The 15,119-nt window shown below is 41.3% G+C and overlaps 2 protein-coding genes across 2 annotated transcripts; one reads left to right on the forward strand and one right to left on the reverse strand.

Annotated features, from left to right (window-relative positions):
• Positions 1-86: 86 nt before the first annotated feature.
• utp23 (UTP23 small subunit processome component) lies at positions 87-2,822 on the reverse strand. Its single transcript, XM_085396131.1, has 3 exons — positions 2,468-2,822; positions 2,176-2,350; positions 87-1,769 (listed from the first exon to the last, which is right to left on the reverse strand). The coding sequence occupies exons 1-3, from the start codon at positions 2,653-2,655 to the stop codon at positions 1,368-1,370; spliced, it is 765 nt and encodes a 254-aa protein (XP_085252257.1). The 5' UTR covers positions 2,656-2,822; the 3' UTR covers positions 87-1,367.
• An 866-nt stretch (positions 2,823-3,688) lies between these two features.
• rnf5 (ring finger protein 5) lies at positions 3,689-14,645 on the forward strand. The gene is made up of 6 exons (XM_085395339.1): positions 3,689-4,045; positions 10,372-10,390; positions 11,085-11,197; positions 11,277-11,334; positions 11,429-11,540; positions 12,762-14,645. The coding sequence occupies exons 1-6, from the start codon at positions 3,837-3,839 to the stop codon at positions 12,884-12,886; spliced, it is 636 nt and encodes a 211-aa protein (XP_085251465.1). The 5' UTR covers positions 3,689-3,836; the 3' UTR covers positions 12,887-14,645.
• The last annotated feature ends 474 nt before the right edge of the window (positions 14,646-15,119 follow it).

Raw genomic sequence — 15,119 nt, forward strand, 5'->3', positions numbered from 1 at the left:
AGTGAGCATAATTTATGCACCGTTAATTTATGGCTGTTCTCTTACTCAAGGTGTGTTCTTACCGGCATTGGGAAAGACAGTAAAAGTGATTAAACTTCATTGTTTATTGTCAAAGGTCTATTTAAACAATTTAAATTGTGTTAATTTTCAGTAAATTTCACCAAAATTCTAACTTTTTTTTAGTAAAGAAATCTGTGGCATCAATTTGAAAATCTTATATCGCCTTTTTCTCATGTTCACGCTGTCTGAGGCCCGCCTGCCTGACCAGGGGATAACAAAACCCCATCAACCTTCAGGTTAAGGGGTAAAAATCACCTGTTTTTTCAGCGCATCGTGATTATGCACACTTTTCCTGATTCAGATTTAAAATTCTGATAAAACAGTTCTGGGAACACCTTTAACAACTCCTGCTGCTTCCTCTCTAAACTTGGAAGGAATTAAGTTTTCTCCATCATTGCCTGTTAGTATAAAATATGAAATATTGAGACTTTTCATCACGTTGTCTTGGACCTTGTTACTATGTGCTGTGGATTTGGGACACAGTTTAATAAAACCTAGCTTCGGGACCTCAGCCTATAGATAAAAACATGAGTGGTCTGCTATACTTGCATGCTATCCTGAAATATTTGAATCAAGTCCAATTTGTGTGAAATTTCTTTTCATTGCCATGTTACTTTTTTTCAAATCCTTAAAATAACTTGAGGTCAGATTCACTTTACTCAGTGTCCTTATTGTATATGGATACAGTGATGCACTGTCTTGTTTATTAAGACAATTAAGTTGTTGTGCTCTGTGTCACTTTTGATAGTATTAATTTATTGTTGTATTGCTGTATAGCAGCTAAAGAGAATGAATTGTTTTTTCATTTAAAAGCAGATTTCATTATTAATCTCTAGAATGGCTGGATGACAGGATCAGATGGAAACTGGATGGACTTTTGTTGCTGCAAGTCATCGTGGTATGAGAAAATACTGCAGCTTAAATTTAATCTGCACGAAATATCAACAGTGGAAACAAGTTAGTGTGTCCAGAGACAGCTAAATGCATTGTTTTTGATATCCCCTTCCATCTAAAAAAAAGAAAAAGGGTAAACTGTTTAATGTCTGAGTGCATCTTATATTTTAAACTATGTGCCTGTAACGAAACCCGCTTTTTTGATTTTGTATAAAAGAAATCATAAAGATGTTGTCTGAGAACAGTTTCATTCCCTTACCTGTAAGGTTTTTCAAAATAAAACAAATAACACTACAAAATGGCATTTTTAAAATATTATGTAATAAACTTTTTTTTCCTCTGCAGTCATATCAAAAAGTAAACCTATAAATCAGGTGAATGGAGAAGGTTGAAGTCTCTGTCTTCCTGCTGTTTTATGTATTAGCAGCTGCTGGGGCAGCTGTGCCATCTCCTGCCTCCACTTTTCGTTTCTTGTGTCGGCTTCTCTTCCTCTTCCCCTCCTGCTCTGTCTTCTTCAGCGGAGGTGTCGGGACTCCTTTCTTCTTTTTCTTCAGGCAGCTCAGCGGGTTGGGGTTGGACTGTTTCCTCTTCCTCTTCTTCCCACGCCTTTCTCCGTCCTTCTGGCCAATTCCCTGCTCCTCCTTCAGGGTCCGGATACTCTGTTGCTGGGCCGGGCTGACCAGCTCTCCCAGCTGGACGGCCTGGACGTGGTTGAGGGACGCCTGGCTGGGCTTGTCCAGCACAATGGTGTTGAGGATGATGTAAAGCAGAGGAACTCCTGGAATTTTCTTCAGCCCCGTGGTGACTGTGTGGTCCTGAAGACACAATGAGACCAAGGAGATACTTGTAACTTATCTGTCATCTGCTCCACTGAGCAGTTATAATCCCAAATCAGACAAGAATGAAAACAAGTTTTCAGCAGCCCATCTCCTCGGTACCCAGATGTTTACAGGCTGTTGTCAAAAGAACAGGGCATGATACACACAAAACATGTCCCTGTAAAAATTTTTGAGACTTGTTGCTGCCATCAAATTCGAAATAAGCCAATATGTTTTCACAAAAGAGTAAAAGGAATCAATTTAAGCATTTTCTACGTTTTCTATGTTCAACTCTGGGTAGAAAATGCAAATCGCTCCATTATGTTTTTTTGGGAATCGAGTTTATCGGAGCACCCAAAGCTGGCTTTCAAAAATATTTTCCCACTTTCATCTCATTATTTACCTGTGTGGCAACGAAGTAGTGGTGCGAGTTGGTCTCTTCCAGCATGGACAGCAGACACTCTGATGCTGAGACCGGCTCCTTGAAATGCGGACACTTCCTGACCTGAAACCTCTGCAGGATGATCTTGGCCCCGTACAGCTGTTTTCCAAGCGTCTCGAGCTCCTTCAGCGCACAGCTGAACGTGAACACGTGGACATATTATTAAAAGGTGTATGATGACGGTGTTGTGCCAAAAAGTGACCGGGGGTAGTGGGTGGGGAGGAGGGGGGTGCTCAGAGGTGAATACACTCACCTGGTGGTGCACAACTGCACCTCTCCCATTAGGTATTTGGGCATCTGCTCTTTGATCTGAATCTTGTTCTTCAAGGCCGCTTGACAGAAAGTTCCATCGATGAGGATTTGGAAGGGTTCCCTGAAGCCGAAGTTGTATTTGTAGAAACTGATCGTCTTCTTGGCTTGTTTCTGCCGCTTAATCTTCATGGCGGCGGGCCAGTGATGAAAGAGCGCGTATTAAAACACAAACAACCGTCAGTGACGCGCGTTAACCGTGAAAATACTGTTAACGTTAGAATTATCAAACACAGCATGTGCGCTGTACACAACACGCTTACGGTCGGTGCCCCTCAACTGTCCGACTGGAAACAACATGTAGGACTAATGTTCTTTCTTTCTTTCTTTCTTTCTTTCTTTCTTTCTTTCTTTCTTTCTTTCTTTCTTTCTTGTATGTTGTTAGTGTAAAACATTTGCTTTAAATTATAGAAGACCTCCAGCCTGTCGCTATTAATTATTTTTCTCTGAGCAGCAAATATTCTTCCTATTTTCATGAAGTTCATTAAACAGTAAAAGTGAATAAATAATGTTTTTGTTGTTGTGGCGTTAGAGTTTACATTTTTTATGCTGTGCAACAGTCTCGAGTCACTACTCATATCTTTATATTTTACTTCTATGGAGCCAGACTTTCTTGTGATTTTTAAAGTGGTGTAAGCAGCTGTTTATTTATTTATTTTTTAATTTCAGTCCTTACCTGACTATTTTCAGAGGAACATTTTCTGTGAGTTAAGCCACTTAACACTGAGCTATGAATCATTCAAGGATAAAAAAGGATGAACCAGTGTTGTGCCTACATATAACGTTGCTATTCACAGCCCAACAAAGTTTATTACAATTTCCTTAGCCGAGTCTATGAAAAATGCCAAAAATAAGAGTTTGACGGAAATAAAATGGCATTTTTGCCAGAATGTTGTGTTTCCCAAAGAGCTATTAAGCGATTCTTTTTGTTTGTTTTTGTCATGTTTCAATAAATCGCTTCTATTTTCCTACCACAAACGAAATGAGGATTGGCTAGAGACGAAGGTGTACGTGTCAGTAATTCTTCTTCTTCTTCTTCTTCTTCTTCTTCTTCTTCTTATTATTATTATTATTATTATTATTATTATTATTATTATTATTATTATTATTATTGTGGCGGTGGTGTTTAAATTAGGCCCGCCCCACGCGTCCTGTTTCTCCCGGAAACGGAAGTCGTCTCTCGGGCAGAGACAGCAGCCTCGGCTCGGTCGGTGACAGCAGCAACCGTTACCGCTGATAGCTAACGTTAGCTTGGGTCTGGCCGCTGCGGGTTGGCTCGCTTCGTTTCTTTCTTCGTTTGGAAAATAAACACTATGGCGGCCGCGGATCACCGGTTCTCGAGTGACGGCGGGCCGGCCAGCAGAGGAGGGTTCCCGGCCGGGGAGAGCAGCAACGACCGCGACGGTTCGGGTGGCGGCAGCGGGGAGAGCGAACGGGAGCGGGATCGAGCCACCTTCGAGTGCAACATTTGCTTGGACACTGCCAGGGACGCCGTCATCAGTCTGTGCGGACACCTGTTCTGGTACGTGCTGGTTTCATTTGTTTCGCAAACACGGACTTAGTGTGGTTTGTTTAGCCGCCTGTTAGGCCTTCTTTTGGGTTGTTTCTAACGGCGGAATCACGCCCCTCGACGCTCCGGTAATCAGTCGGTTGTGAACGGGATAAGAGACTATTAGATAACTCTGTGAAGGGTGTTTGTCTTCAGTATGTAGCTGAACTTTATTTAACCCGTGAACTAAGCCGCCTTTTTAATGCCTTAAAGAGTGATCTCATGTCTTTTAAGGGAATAAAGTTTCTGGAATCAGCAGATGTACACCACCACAGTGGATTACAAATTAATCAGTCTGGGATTGAAGCGCAGACTCTCAGCTGATGAGCAGTTTCATAGCTGGATTATTATCAGTTCTCAGTGTTTCATGTCTGATTTAACAGACCAAGATAAGTGCGTACTGTGAAACCACACGAGTCGTTAAAAAGTCTGTGATGCAAGTTTTTGGTCAGACCACCCAGCCCTAGTCAGAGGTCACAGCTGCAGTTGGCGCCTGGTTTGATCGGTGACACATCAACTTCTGTGTTCCACCTCCCTGCTGATCATGGGCAGCTTTCAGATCAGGTTCACAATATGCTGAATGCACATAATGGGCAGTGAAAACGCCTTGTAGCTATGGCCTCGCTGAGCCAGAATCCTGAGATTAGAAAACAACATAGCTGACAAGTTTTATCAAAGACTGAAAGTAGGTGTTGGGTAACAGCTGTAATTCTAGTTTGTTCCATCACTGTTGGCTCTGGCTTTGCACAAGGCTCAACCTTCAGTCCACTCTGTGTTGAATATTTACACACGCTCAGTGATGTGGTGGCTTCATTCATGAGTTGTGACTCTTGGCTGAGGTTAATGTGGGATTAGGGCCAATCCGAAGGTCATCCTAATCGTTTCCAGCAGAACTGTAGCTGATGTCAAAGCGTAGAGGGCACCTGTTTGTAGTTTTAAGTCACAAAGGCTGGATGAGTGTGTTTTGGCAACAGAGACCTGTGTGGGCTTACACAGTGACATGTTTGTGATGTTTGTTTTCTCGGTTTCACAGGTGAGGCGTTTGCTGGGTGGAGAAAAGCTCAGCAGCAAACATGAAAATAAAAACAGACGTGTTTTAACTGTCCAAGATCCATCATATCATCTCATCCGCAGGATGGGAGCAACCTGTAATTTAACTTTTTATTTTGTCTTTTATTTGAAATGAAAATTCTGATAGGGTTGCAAAATCTAAGCAGGCAAGAACAAGAGCAGACAGCTACCACTGGCTTCTCCAGTCTGCAGGTGACTGAACCAGAAACCCTGATAAACCTAAAGGCATAGAATGAAACATTGCATGTGTGGGGAGGAGGGTAAATGTGGCTTGTAGTTTTAAAAAGGCCTTTAAGAGCTCATTTAGACTACAAACCCCAGCTAAGCGTACATACTTGCATACATACATATTGTATAGACTTCAAGCACTTTATCTACGACTCCTCCATGGCCACATGCATGTTTTTTGGACTGTAGGAGGAAGCCGAACCTACCCAAACACAGGAAGAACGTGCAGATTCAACACAGGAAGGCTCCGGCTGCCAGTGGATTCAAACCTAGAACCTTCTTGCTGTGAGGCGACAGTGTTTCGCACAAATTGCATGATGTGAAATACAAGAACCTTACTAATCATTACACAATTCTGGTGCGGGTTTGTCTATTTTGGTCCTTCCAAAAGGACCAAACTCACTCTTCGCCCGGCTTTGTCAGGCTTAATTTAGTTTGGTTGAACTTTTTTTTGTTTATCAGTAACCTTTTCTGTTAATCAGTAGAAACAACCCTACAGTTAGGGGCACAGTTGCCTTACAGCGTTGTGTTTAGGCTCCCTCGTTACGTGCTGATGTAATTTAGTTGCCGTGTTACTCGTGTCTCCCTCTGCTCTCTGAAGTCCTGATGAAACGGCGATGATGAAACCGTCAGCAAGGATAGAAGAACACCTTTAGATTAAAGTTGCATCAGCGCTGCAAGCCTACATCTAATCTTTTTTAACCACACGAAACTCCCAGCCTTTCACCTGATCAGCCGAGCATTCATTCTGACTGTGTGTGGCCGATTCTCCATCGGTAGACTCCTGCTAGTTTATACATTGTGCAGCTTCCAGATTTATGTGTGAGAGATGTTAATTTCCTTTTAACACTTCAAGGTTAATGAGCGTGTGACATCTTTACAGTCCCAGAGTGAGCGCACACTCGAGCATACTTGTCGTCCACACAGGCTGCAGAGCAAATGAATTTGCTCCTCCAGGATGAGAGCTCATCAAGTTAGAATTAGAAATATATCAAAAAAATAAATATGCTCATTAATATTATCCAGTAAGCCTCTGAAAAGAATCCCGCGTTTCAGTTGAGATATTTAAAACCTTAAAGAGTTTGACATAAAGGTATGATTATAAAATAGTTACATTTAGGTTTTCCTTAATCTGACTGGAGACATCCCAAACCCTCTTTTGGGAACCACCAACTTTTAATCACTACATAAATCTACACTCATTGGTTACTTTTAGGAGTTGGACCCCTTTTTGCCTTCAGATCTGTCTTAATTCTTCGTGGCATATATCGAACAATGTGCTGCTCCATATTGATATGATAGCATCACACAGTTCCTGCTCATATTATGATGAGAGTCTCCTGTTCCATCACATCTCAAAGGTGCTCTGAGATCTGATGACTGTGGAGTCCATTTGAGTGCAGTGAGCTAATTGTTATGTTCAAGAAATCAGTTTAAGATGATCTGAGGTTTGTGACATGGTGTGTTAAACTGCTGGAAGCAGCCATCAGAAAATGGTGCACTGTAGTCATAAATGGTTGGACATGGTCAGTAACTATACTCAGGTAGACAGGGGTGTTTAAATGATGCTCAGTTGATACCAAGCGTACCAATAAAATATCCTCCACTCCATCAAACCACCAGGAGCTTAAACTGTTGATGCAAAGCAAGATGGATCCTTGCTTTCATGCTACACCTAACTCTGACTATCATCCAAATACTGAAATGAACACTCGTTAGACTAAAGGTTTGACCTGCGTGTATTCAGAGATTCTCTTCTGCATCAGGTATTATTTTCACTTCCTCGATCATGTCATGCAACAAGTGGTTCTTAGGATTTTTTTGGTCGCCTGTATCTTGAGATGTTTGTGGACAGTCTTATTCTTTGCGATGAAAACCAGTGCATCATCCATCTCTGGGGGCTGAAATGAGGCTGTTTTTAAATCGGTGTGTTTGTGGTTTGTTGCACACTCCCAGCAGTAAACGTGACTTTGAAATGTTTTCCGGGAATAGGCTAATGTGCTGTAAAGCAGTGCTGGATCTTTTGAAAATAGTTATATATTGTAGATATTGATATTTTACAGTTACTGCTTAGAAAGTGATTGATGATCTTTTATCAACAGCAGTGCAATTATTGATTCTGCTTATAGGTCACATTGTTCAGTGTAAACAGTGTAGAAATGAAGCATAAAAACAAAAGCTTGCATGCAAATCAGGTGTGCAGTATAATATGGCAGGATTGATAAAAGATGTTGGTTAGGTTGGAGCCTGACAGATATGGAAGCAGTTCTCTATTTGATGTTTCTGCTGTGTTTGATTATTCAGGCTCACTAATGTGATGTGACTCATGTGGATAACATAACTGTCCTATGCCTTCTTTATTGACGCTTATGGTTAACTTAAAAGTGGTTAATGACAAGCATAGATCAGACTCGAACACGTTCTTAACAAGAGAGCAGAAATTTCTGGCTTTATCTGGTGAGGTGTGGACAAGGTTTCGCAAGAGTCTTTACAAAAACAACGCTACTATGAAAAATCAGAGCCTCAGGATTAGTTGGTTTACTTGCTGTTCAGCCTGACGCAGTTTTCTATTGAGATAAGATGGAAACGTCTTCCAAATTAAGTTAATTTTACATGGAATGAGCCGTACGGATTATTGGATTATTATTAATCTCTGGCTCTTTTCCACAGTGCGTTTTTTGTCCTGTCCCGCTCCCCTCAGCCCAGCCTGGTTCTGGTCAGCCTGGTTCTGACAGAGGTTTCTTCCTGTTGAAAGGTTTTTCCTTCCCGCTGTCACAAAGTAGGGTTTTTGTTTTGTTAATTGCTGCATTCTTGTTTTAATGTTATAAAATGACTCAAGTGACGTCACTTGAGTCTGTGGTACCGTAAGGAGGCATATAGTCTGCATTCTGGCTTCATTGCCACTTACTGGATATTAAGCAGCTAGTTTCAGGTTGTCTAAACGTGTGCCCACATGCTTAGTCAGAGCTGATAGGTTTGTTTTATTAACTTTGGCTTTGCACTTTGTTCAGCTGTTGGTATCCACGAGAAAGCCATTCTCAGCAGCAATCTGATAGCTGGTATTAAAGCAATGTACACACTGAGACGTGCTGTGAAAGTCTGAGCATGTGTGTAAAGATTTGCAGATTAACACAGGGTTTTGTGTTATGGATTGGCTCTGCTGGTTGTTAGTTTGTTCACATTAAGTTGTGGACTTGGGCTCACCTGATGCGGTGAATGTTACGTAATTGTTATGGTGTCAAAAACAAGCCCTGCCTGTTCCCCTGCATGACTGGGGTTAGAGTAGAAAAGAATTATATAAGTACTACTGCACTAGTTACTTAACGTTATCAGTTTATCTGACAAAGAATCTCTGGCGTTTAGAAAGGATTTACAAACAGAAAACAGTTGAGGCACTTAGAGGAAACTTTAACCACAGAAATTTGTTTTCACCTTTCTAGCACACTTAAGGTACAGTTAAATCTGTTGATTGTGTTTTCTTTATAAATATTGCCAGTGGAAAAATGTTCTGCTCACTTCAAGGAGAAATTTTAAGTTTTATACTTTTTATTCTTGAAATCTTTAAACCAACTAATCTAAGTTTCTTCTGATTGGCTACCTCTGACAAACAGAAGGTTAAAACAGTAGATGAATGGGGTTAGAGGAATGCGAGTGCTGTTCCAGCAGGGCAAGCAAGGAAAGCACTGCTTGCACAGTGAAGTGAAACTGATCTCCCTCTTTTCATCTCAAACAGCATCTCTCATTGCTGTTTGCAACATCCTTTAAATCTGGCATCTTGTGGCCACAGTTTCCTGTTGTCTCTGGAAGCGGGTTTAACTTTGCTTCAAGTGGAATCTGAAGCACCTCTTCATTTCACAGGCTTGTCCATGTCATTGTAAAAATAGTTTAAGTTTGTCAAGCTGAGAGCCCAGCAGCTTTTCTTACGGTTTGCTTCTGTCCTTTGTGGATAAACCTGTGTGATCTGTAACAGTAATGGGAAACCATTACTGGACAATCTCCTGTTCATTTTCTCAGCTTGCGTTTCAGTAAAAGTCACAGCACAACACTGACCTCGTTATTTTAACCTTTGCCCATGTTTAATATGAACATCCACCACTGTGACAGTAAATAAGAAAATGAACAATAGGTTTAATATTTGTCTGCGGTGTGCTCACATGAATTAGGCCAGAAAGAAACCCAAAAAACACAGTTATGGGCTTTGTGTAGTTTTGATAACTGCAGTTTGGTGCATTGAAAGTTGAAAATCAGACTTTTAGTAATTTGTTTTTGTTTTTAAATCTTTAATGGTATAATATGTTGATCAGGTCATAAACAGCTGGTCAATATTTTAAACAACTTTTTTAATTTATCAGCTGAATAAGTTTCAAGTAAGAACTCACGCTATTAACTTAAATATATTGACTGTGATTTAATGTAAGTGCACCAGGACTCTTATCTTTGCTGAGGTCTGCTGTGGGTAGTTTGGTCTATTTATAGGGGGGGTTTTTTGTTTTGTTTTTTTTGGTATCCAATGAGACAGAATGTCAGTGGTGCAGATCATATATAAAAGATGGATGCATAAGCCAAAAGTTACTGTATTTGCACATCCACCTCTGTCAGCAGCCACCAACTAGTTTTTTGTACCAGGCTGTAAATATGTTTTTTCTTATTCAAGGTTGGTCATTTTGTGTGGATGACACAAAGTGACAAAAACTGTTTCTGTTGTTTGCCTTGAAGTAGCTATAAGCTGTTAATATGAAGAAATATTCAGCACTTGAGAACTGTTTGTCTTGAAAATACCTCAGTGTTGGGGCATCTCCCCAAACCTGCATCCTGCCCTCCCACAATGCAGCAGCAGGTTGGCCTGGCCCGCAGTCTTGAAAACAGATGAAGCCAATTAATGCAAACAATAGGGAGCATTTTAATCAGCCACCTTTGAGGAGCAGGTTTGTCTGTTATTTTAACTGAAAGATGCTGTTGTGAGAATGTAAATTAATCTTTTCTTTTCTCGCTCTTTACAGCTGGCCCTGTCTTCATCAGGTGAGTGTTTCATACTTCCTGTAGTGTGTTTTTACAGGGTTTTTAGAGACTTGATTAAGCAGTTCAAGGTCATTTAATTTCAATATTGAAAATTGTGATATTTGTTTTTAAAGTGTACCTGACTCACAGCTCAAAATTATGATTATTTATATTATACTGGAACTTGACGAGGCTCCTCAGCTTTCTTAAATAAGCTGATTTCCATTTAAGTAAACTTCTTTTTGATTGGCTGCCCTCCACAAGGTTCAGACAGCAGGTGGGTGGGGCTTTTTGTGCTGAAGCAGTCTGTAAGGGCTCCTAGCATTTAGCTCAGGATTATTATTGGCTTCATTTTAAGGGGGTCAAACTAACAGCACAGCGAGGAAGACCTCAGTGAAGGTCCACAGTCCTGAGAGGAGGCCTGTAATCAGCACAATCAGTTCAGGGTGATGATGTAAGCTCAGTGTGGAAGCTGCACCTGTCGGTTGATTTAATGCAGCTTAAAGATGCTAATGTACTTAATGCCTCCTCTTACTGCCACTTCTTTCACCGCTCACCACTGTAAACATGTTGTGCTTCACATCTCTTGCTGTAAATAAAGTTTTAGAAAATGCACTTAGGTTCCACTCTTGAATCGGCAAATAAAGATCGGTTTGTGTGACGTGTATTGCAATCATTTTGACATCCTTCTCCTTGCTCTGCTCCTCCTCATCAGTGGTTGGAGACGCGGCCAAGCCGACAGCAGTGTCCCGTGTGCAAGGCGGGCATCAGCAGAGAGAAGGTAATCCCGCTGTACGGCAGAGGGAGCTCCAGCCAGGAGGACCCCAGGTGAGCAGAGTCTTCGGTGTGTGTGTGTCTTTTTTGGTTGTTAGCTTCTGTCTGTTTGTGACTGTTTCTGCTGTTTCAGGTTGAAAACTCCACCCCGGCCTCAGGGGCAGAGAACAGAGCCTGAGAGCAGAGGCGGGGTGAGTTGGTTTATATTTTCACACTGGTTTTTAAATAAAAAGCTGAGTTTAGCTTATATTAAAGCTTCTTTGCCGGGTTTCTCTCTTCGCTCAGATGTTCCGCGGTTTCGGGGACACCGGCTTCCACATGTCTTTCGGCATCGGAGCGTTCCCCTTCGGCTTCTTCACGACAGTCTTCAACGCCAATGACCCCTTCCACAGAGCAGGTAAACAAAGGAAATAAAGTCTTCTGCTATTACAGCTGAACCCCAGGAAATATCAGCCTAGAGATATAAATAAAAATAATATAAAGTTTTGTCGTTAACAGATATTAATTATTGTGCTTTTGTATTCATTCAAACTGAGTGTATAACAAGGCTCTCTGTGTGCCTGTAGGAGCCTGTGTGTTTAGTAAAAGTCCAGCTCAAAAGAATTTTAGCAAATCCAAAAATGATGTTTGGATTTTCTTCCTTGGATTTACACATGAATGCGTATGATAGTTGTAGGACATGCAAGCATTAGCAAATCCGTAGTCAGGCCTGAATAAATTGACTCATCAGTGTGAATAATTACAAGACTGCGAGTCTGAAGCCCTCAGGTTATCAGTGTGCTAAATGATTGGTTTTAAGCAGCATTAATCCCCTAAGCCACGATTAAAACCCTAAAAGTTTCTTCCTTGTTATTTCTCCACGTTTCACTGCTGGACCTGTTTAATTGGTCTTTAATTTTCCATCTTAGATTTAGTATAGTTTCATTTTAAAGCACGTGTTTTCTCCGTCACTCATCTCCAGATACTTGTAATAGATTCTATTTTAAATTTAAATTGACCAGCATTATAGTGAAAACTGTTTCCCATCAGTCTCTCTTTGCTGGGGGTCAGCACAGTCTCTCTTGTGCTGATGTATGGAAGGTCGTTTCTACCACAGGAGCAAAAAGAATACAAATGAACACTTTTTTTTCTTTTTTCAGAAGTTGGAGTTAGAAAGCTATACATTTATTTATTTTTAGTGGCAAAATCTTCCACTAAGGAGTTTGTACCATGAATGTGAAATTTGCTGTGTGAGCATGCAGTAACACTGCCCTCTAGAGGTCAAAATGTTCCAGTGCACATCGCGTTTTATCAATGGGAAAACTGCATCAGTCTACTACCCCCCCCCCCCCCCCCCCCCCCCCCCCCCAAAAAAAAAAAAAACAAAACAAAAAAAACAAAAAACAAAACTAAAACTCAGATCAGGCCGTTAAAATAGATCTAGAACGGAGAAGAAAACGACTAAAGACATGTGGGCTCAGAGTCAGTTTGGCACAGGAAATGATCAGAGCAGGAGCAACCTGAAAATTGCTCCAGAACTGGATGCAATCCAGAGGTGCACAAGGAAAATTCCCCAAGGAACAAACTATGAACACTCACAGCTATACTAAACTTCACAATCCTTCTCCTCTTCCTGTAGATCAGTACGTCGGTGACCACCAGGGCAACGGCAACGGCAATGGCAACAACGGCAATAACAACTGGCAAGACTCTCTATTCCTGTTCGTCGCCATCTTCTTCTTCTTCTGGCTGCTAAGCGTGTGACGCAGACCTGGTGGCGGACACACAAGTGATTATTGATGTCTGAGAGGGAGGGGCGCATTAAACAAAAAAACAAAACGGCAAACACAACTCGCACACTTAACTCGAGCCACAGACACACACTCGCGTTCCATTTTCTAACCGGAGGGGGTAGAGGGAGGTTTGTGTTTGAGACCATGAATACAGAAGTTTGATTTTTCTCTTCCTCACTATATCAGATCACTTCAGGACCCCTCTCCTCCACCTGCTCTTTATTTATGCAAGAAGTTCACTGGAAAGTAGTGCAGCGCCTGTCCCCCAAGGCGAGTAAGCCCTCCCAGTGTGCACACAGCTGTAGATGGATGCACAGAGAGCATAAAGAGGCAGTATTACATGATCAGGGTGAGCTACGTCGCGAGATCTTATTCGTCTTTTGGTGTCCAGTGTTGCAGAAGAAGAAAGCTGGGTGGAGCAGTCTTTAGGAAAGTGGGTTTTCCTGAAGCACAGAGAGGAAGGGTGTGAGAGGGGTTAGAATACAGGGAGGAGACGTTGTCGTAGAATTGGCGACAGACAGAAGCGGCCCTGTGGGATGCTTTTGTGTTTTGTTGGGTTTTTTTTTCTTCTTCTTCTAAACATTTGTCTTAACAAAAACTGCCTTCGCACTGTGAAGCTGTCTGTAGTCGGAGCTGCCCTACACCTCGGGGCGCGTGCCGTTGTCGGACCACTTGTTCCTTGTAGTTCCCTGTGTGTTTGGGGGAAAATGGGCCGGTTAGGTTGTTTTTCATGCCCACATCAGCTACTTTAAAGAGTGTGAGGTGCACGGTTAACAAAAGGGGGCAGAATAAATCAATATGCAGGATTGAAAAGCAGCAGTTTGGTCTCCTCACACATGATTTAAAAAAAAACAAAAAAAAAAAAAAACAGATCTAAATTACGTCCTTTGATTTTTCCTGACTGTATGTGTCTGAGTGCGTGTGTATACATTCTGTATTTGTACATATGGATATTGTAAATGCTGTTTTTATGTATTTCTGACTGGAGGACCAGCCGTGGAGAGCAAAAGAGAACAAGATGTGGGTCTTGAGATGCTTCTTGCTTTTCGGAGCTCGTTTGATTTAAAAAGTTAATAATCCCCCTCCTGAGAAAGCAGAATTTTGTTGCCCCGCTAATGTGATGATTTGACAAGGCTTGTAGTTCTTTTGACTGTACAGCAGAGTAACTGACACAAATTCATTTTAATGTGTTTAAAAATGTGAAGTGCAAAGTGTTAAGTGACCCCTGAGTTTTTTTTTTTTTTGTTTGTTTTTTTGTTTTGTTTTGTTTTTTTTCTTCTTGAATATTCTAGTCAAACATGGGCCAAAATAAACGAATCGGAGTCATAGCGCTTTATGCTTCATGTTTTCCCACATCAGAATCTCCCCCAGTTATGCAGAAATCAACTGCACTCAAGTGTGAGTTACTAGGAGTCTGATGAGCACTTCTTCCTCTTATAATTTTTCCCCTCTTCAGACACACTTCACACTGAAAGGTGAGCTCTGCCTGGGAATCCAGAATGACTCAAGCAGAGCTCCGCTGATTTGCATCCAGGTCTTTAGCACTTCAACAATCATATCGGGGTCAGAGATGAATGCGGGTCCTCTATAGTTGCCCAGGGCTCATCCTCTCTCAATACTTGATGTTGTGAGGCTTATGTGACACTAAAACGAGTGATGGAAGTCTTTGGAGAAACATGGAGACGTAGTGCAAAACCAAAAATGAACTAAGATTAAAACATGGTCTCGTTCTGTGTTGTCTTTTTTTTATTTTTTTTATTTTTTTTTTTATTTTATTGAAGTGGGCAATTAAACAACTGAGTTAACTTACAGAAAATGATCAAGTTATTTATTGAAAGCTTCTCAGATGTGATCATTTGCTACATTAAAAGCTGACCTGTTGTGATTTTTCATTATTTTTCTGTCATATATTTATGCAGTCAGAGGTAAAATGGGTGTTGTGCTAAAAACTGGGACTTTTCCTTTGTAACAGGAATGCTGTTTGTGGCTTAATATCATTCACAAGGGATTCATTTGACATGTTTCACATATTATAGGCCAGGGATCCCCAATCCCAGTCCACGAGGGCCAGTGTCCCTGCAGGTTTTAGATGTGTCCTTGATCCAACACAGCTGATTTAAATGGATAAATTATCTTCTCAACATGTCCTGAAGTTCTCCAGAGGCCTGGTAATGAACTAATCATGTGATTCAGGTGTGTTGACC

The sequence above is a fragment of the Rhamphochromis longiceps genome, linkage group LG22 (genome assembly GCF_057381845.1).
Source record: "Rhamphochromis longiceps isolate RC_006_pf linkage group LG22, R_longiceps_female_GT1.1, whole genome shotgun sequence".
Classification (NCBI taxonomy): Eukaryota; Metazoa; Chordata; class Actinopteri; order Cichliformes; family Cichlidae; genus Rhamphochromis; species Rhamphochromis longiceps.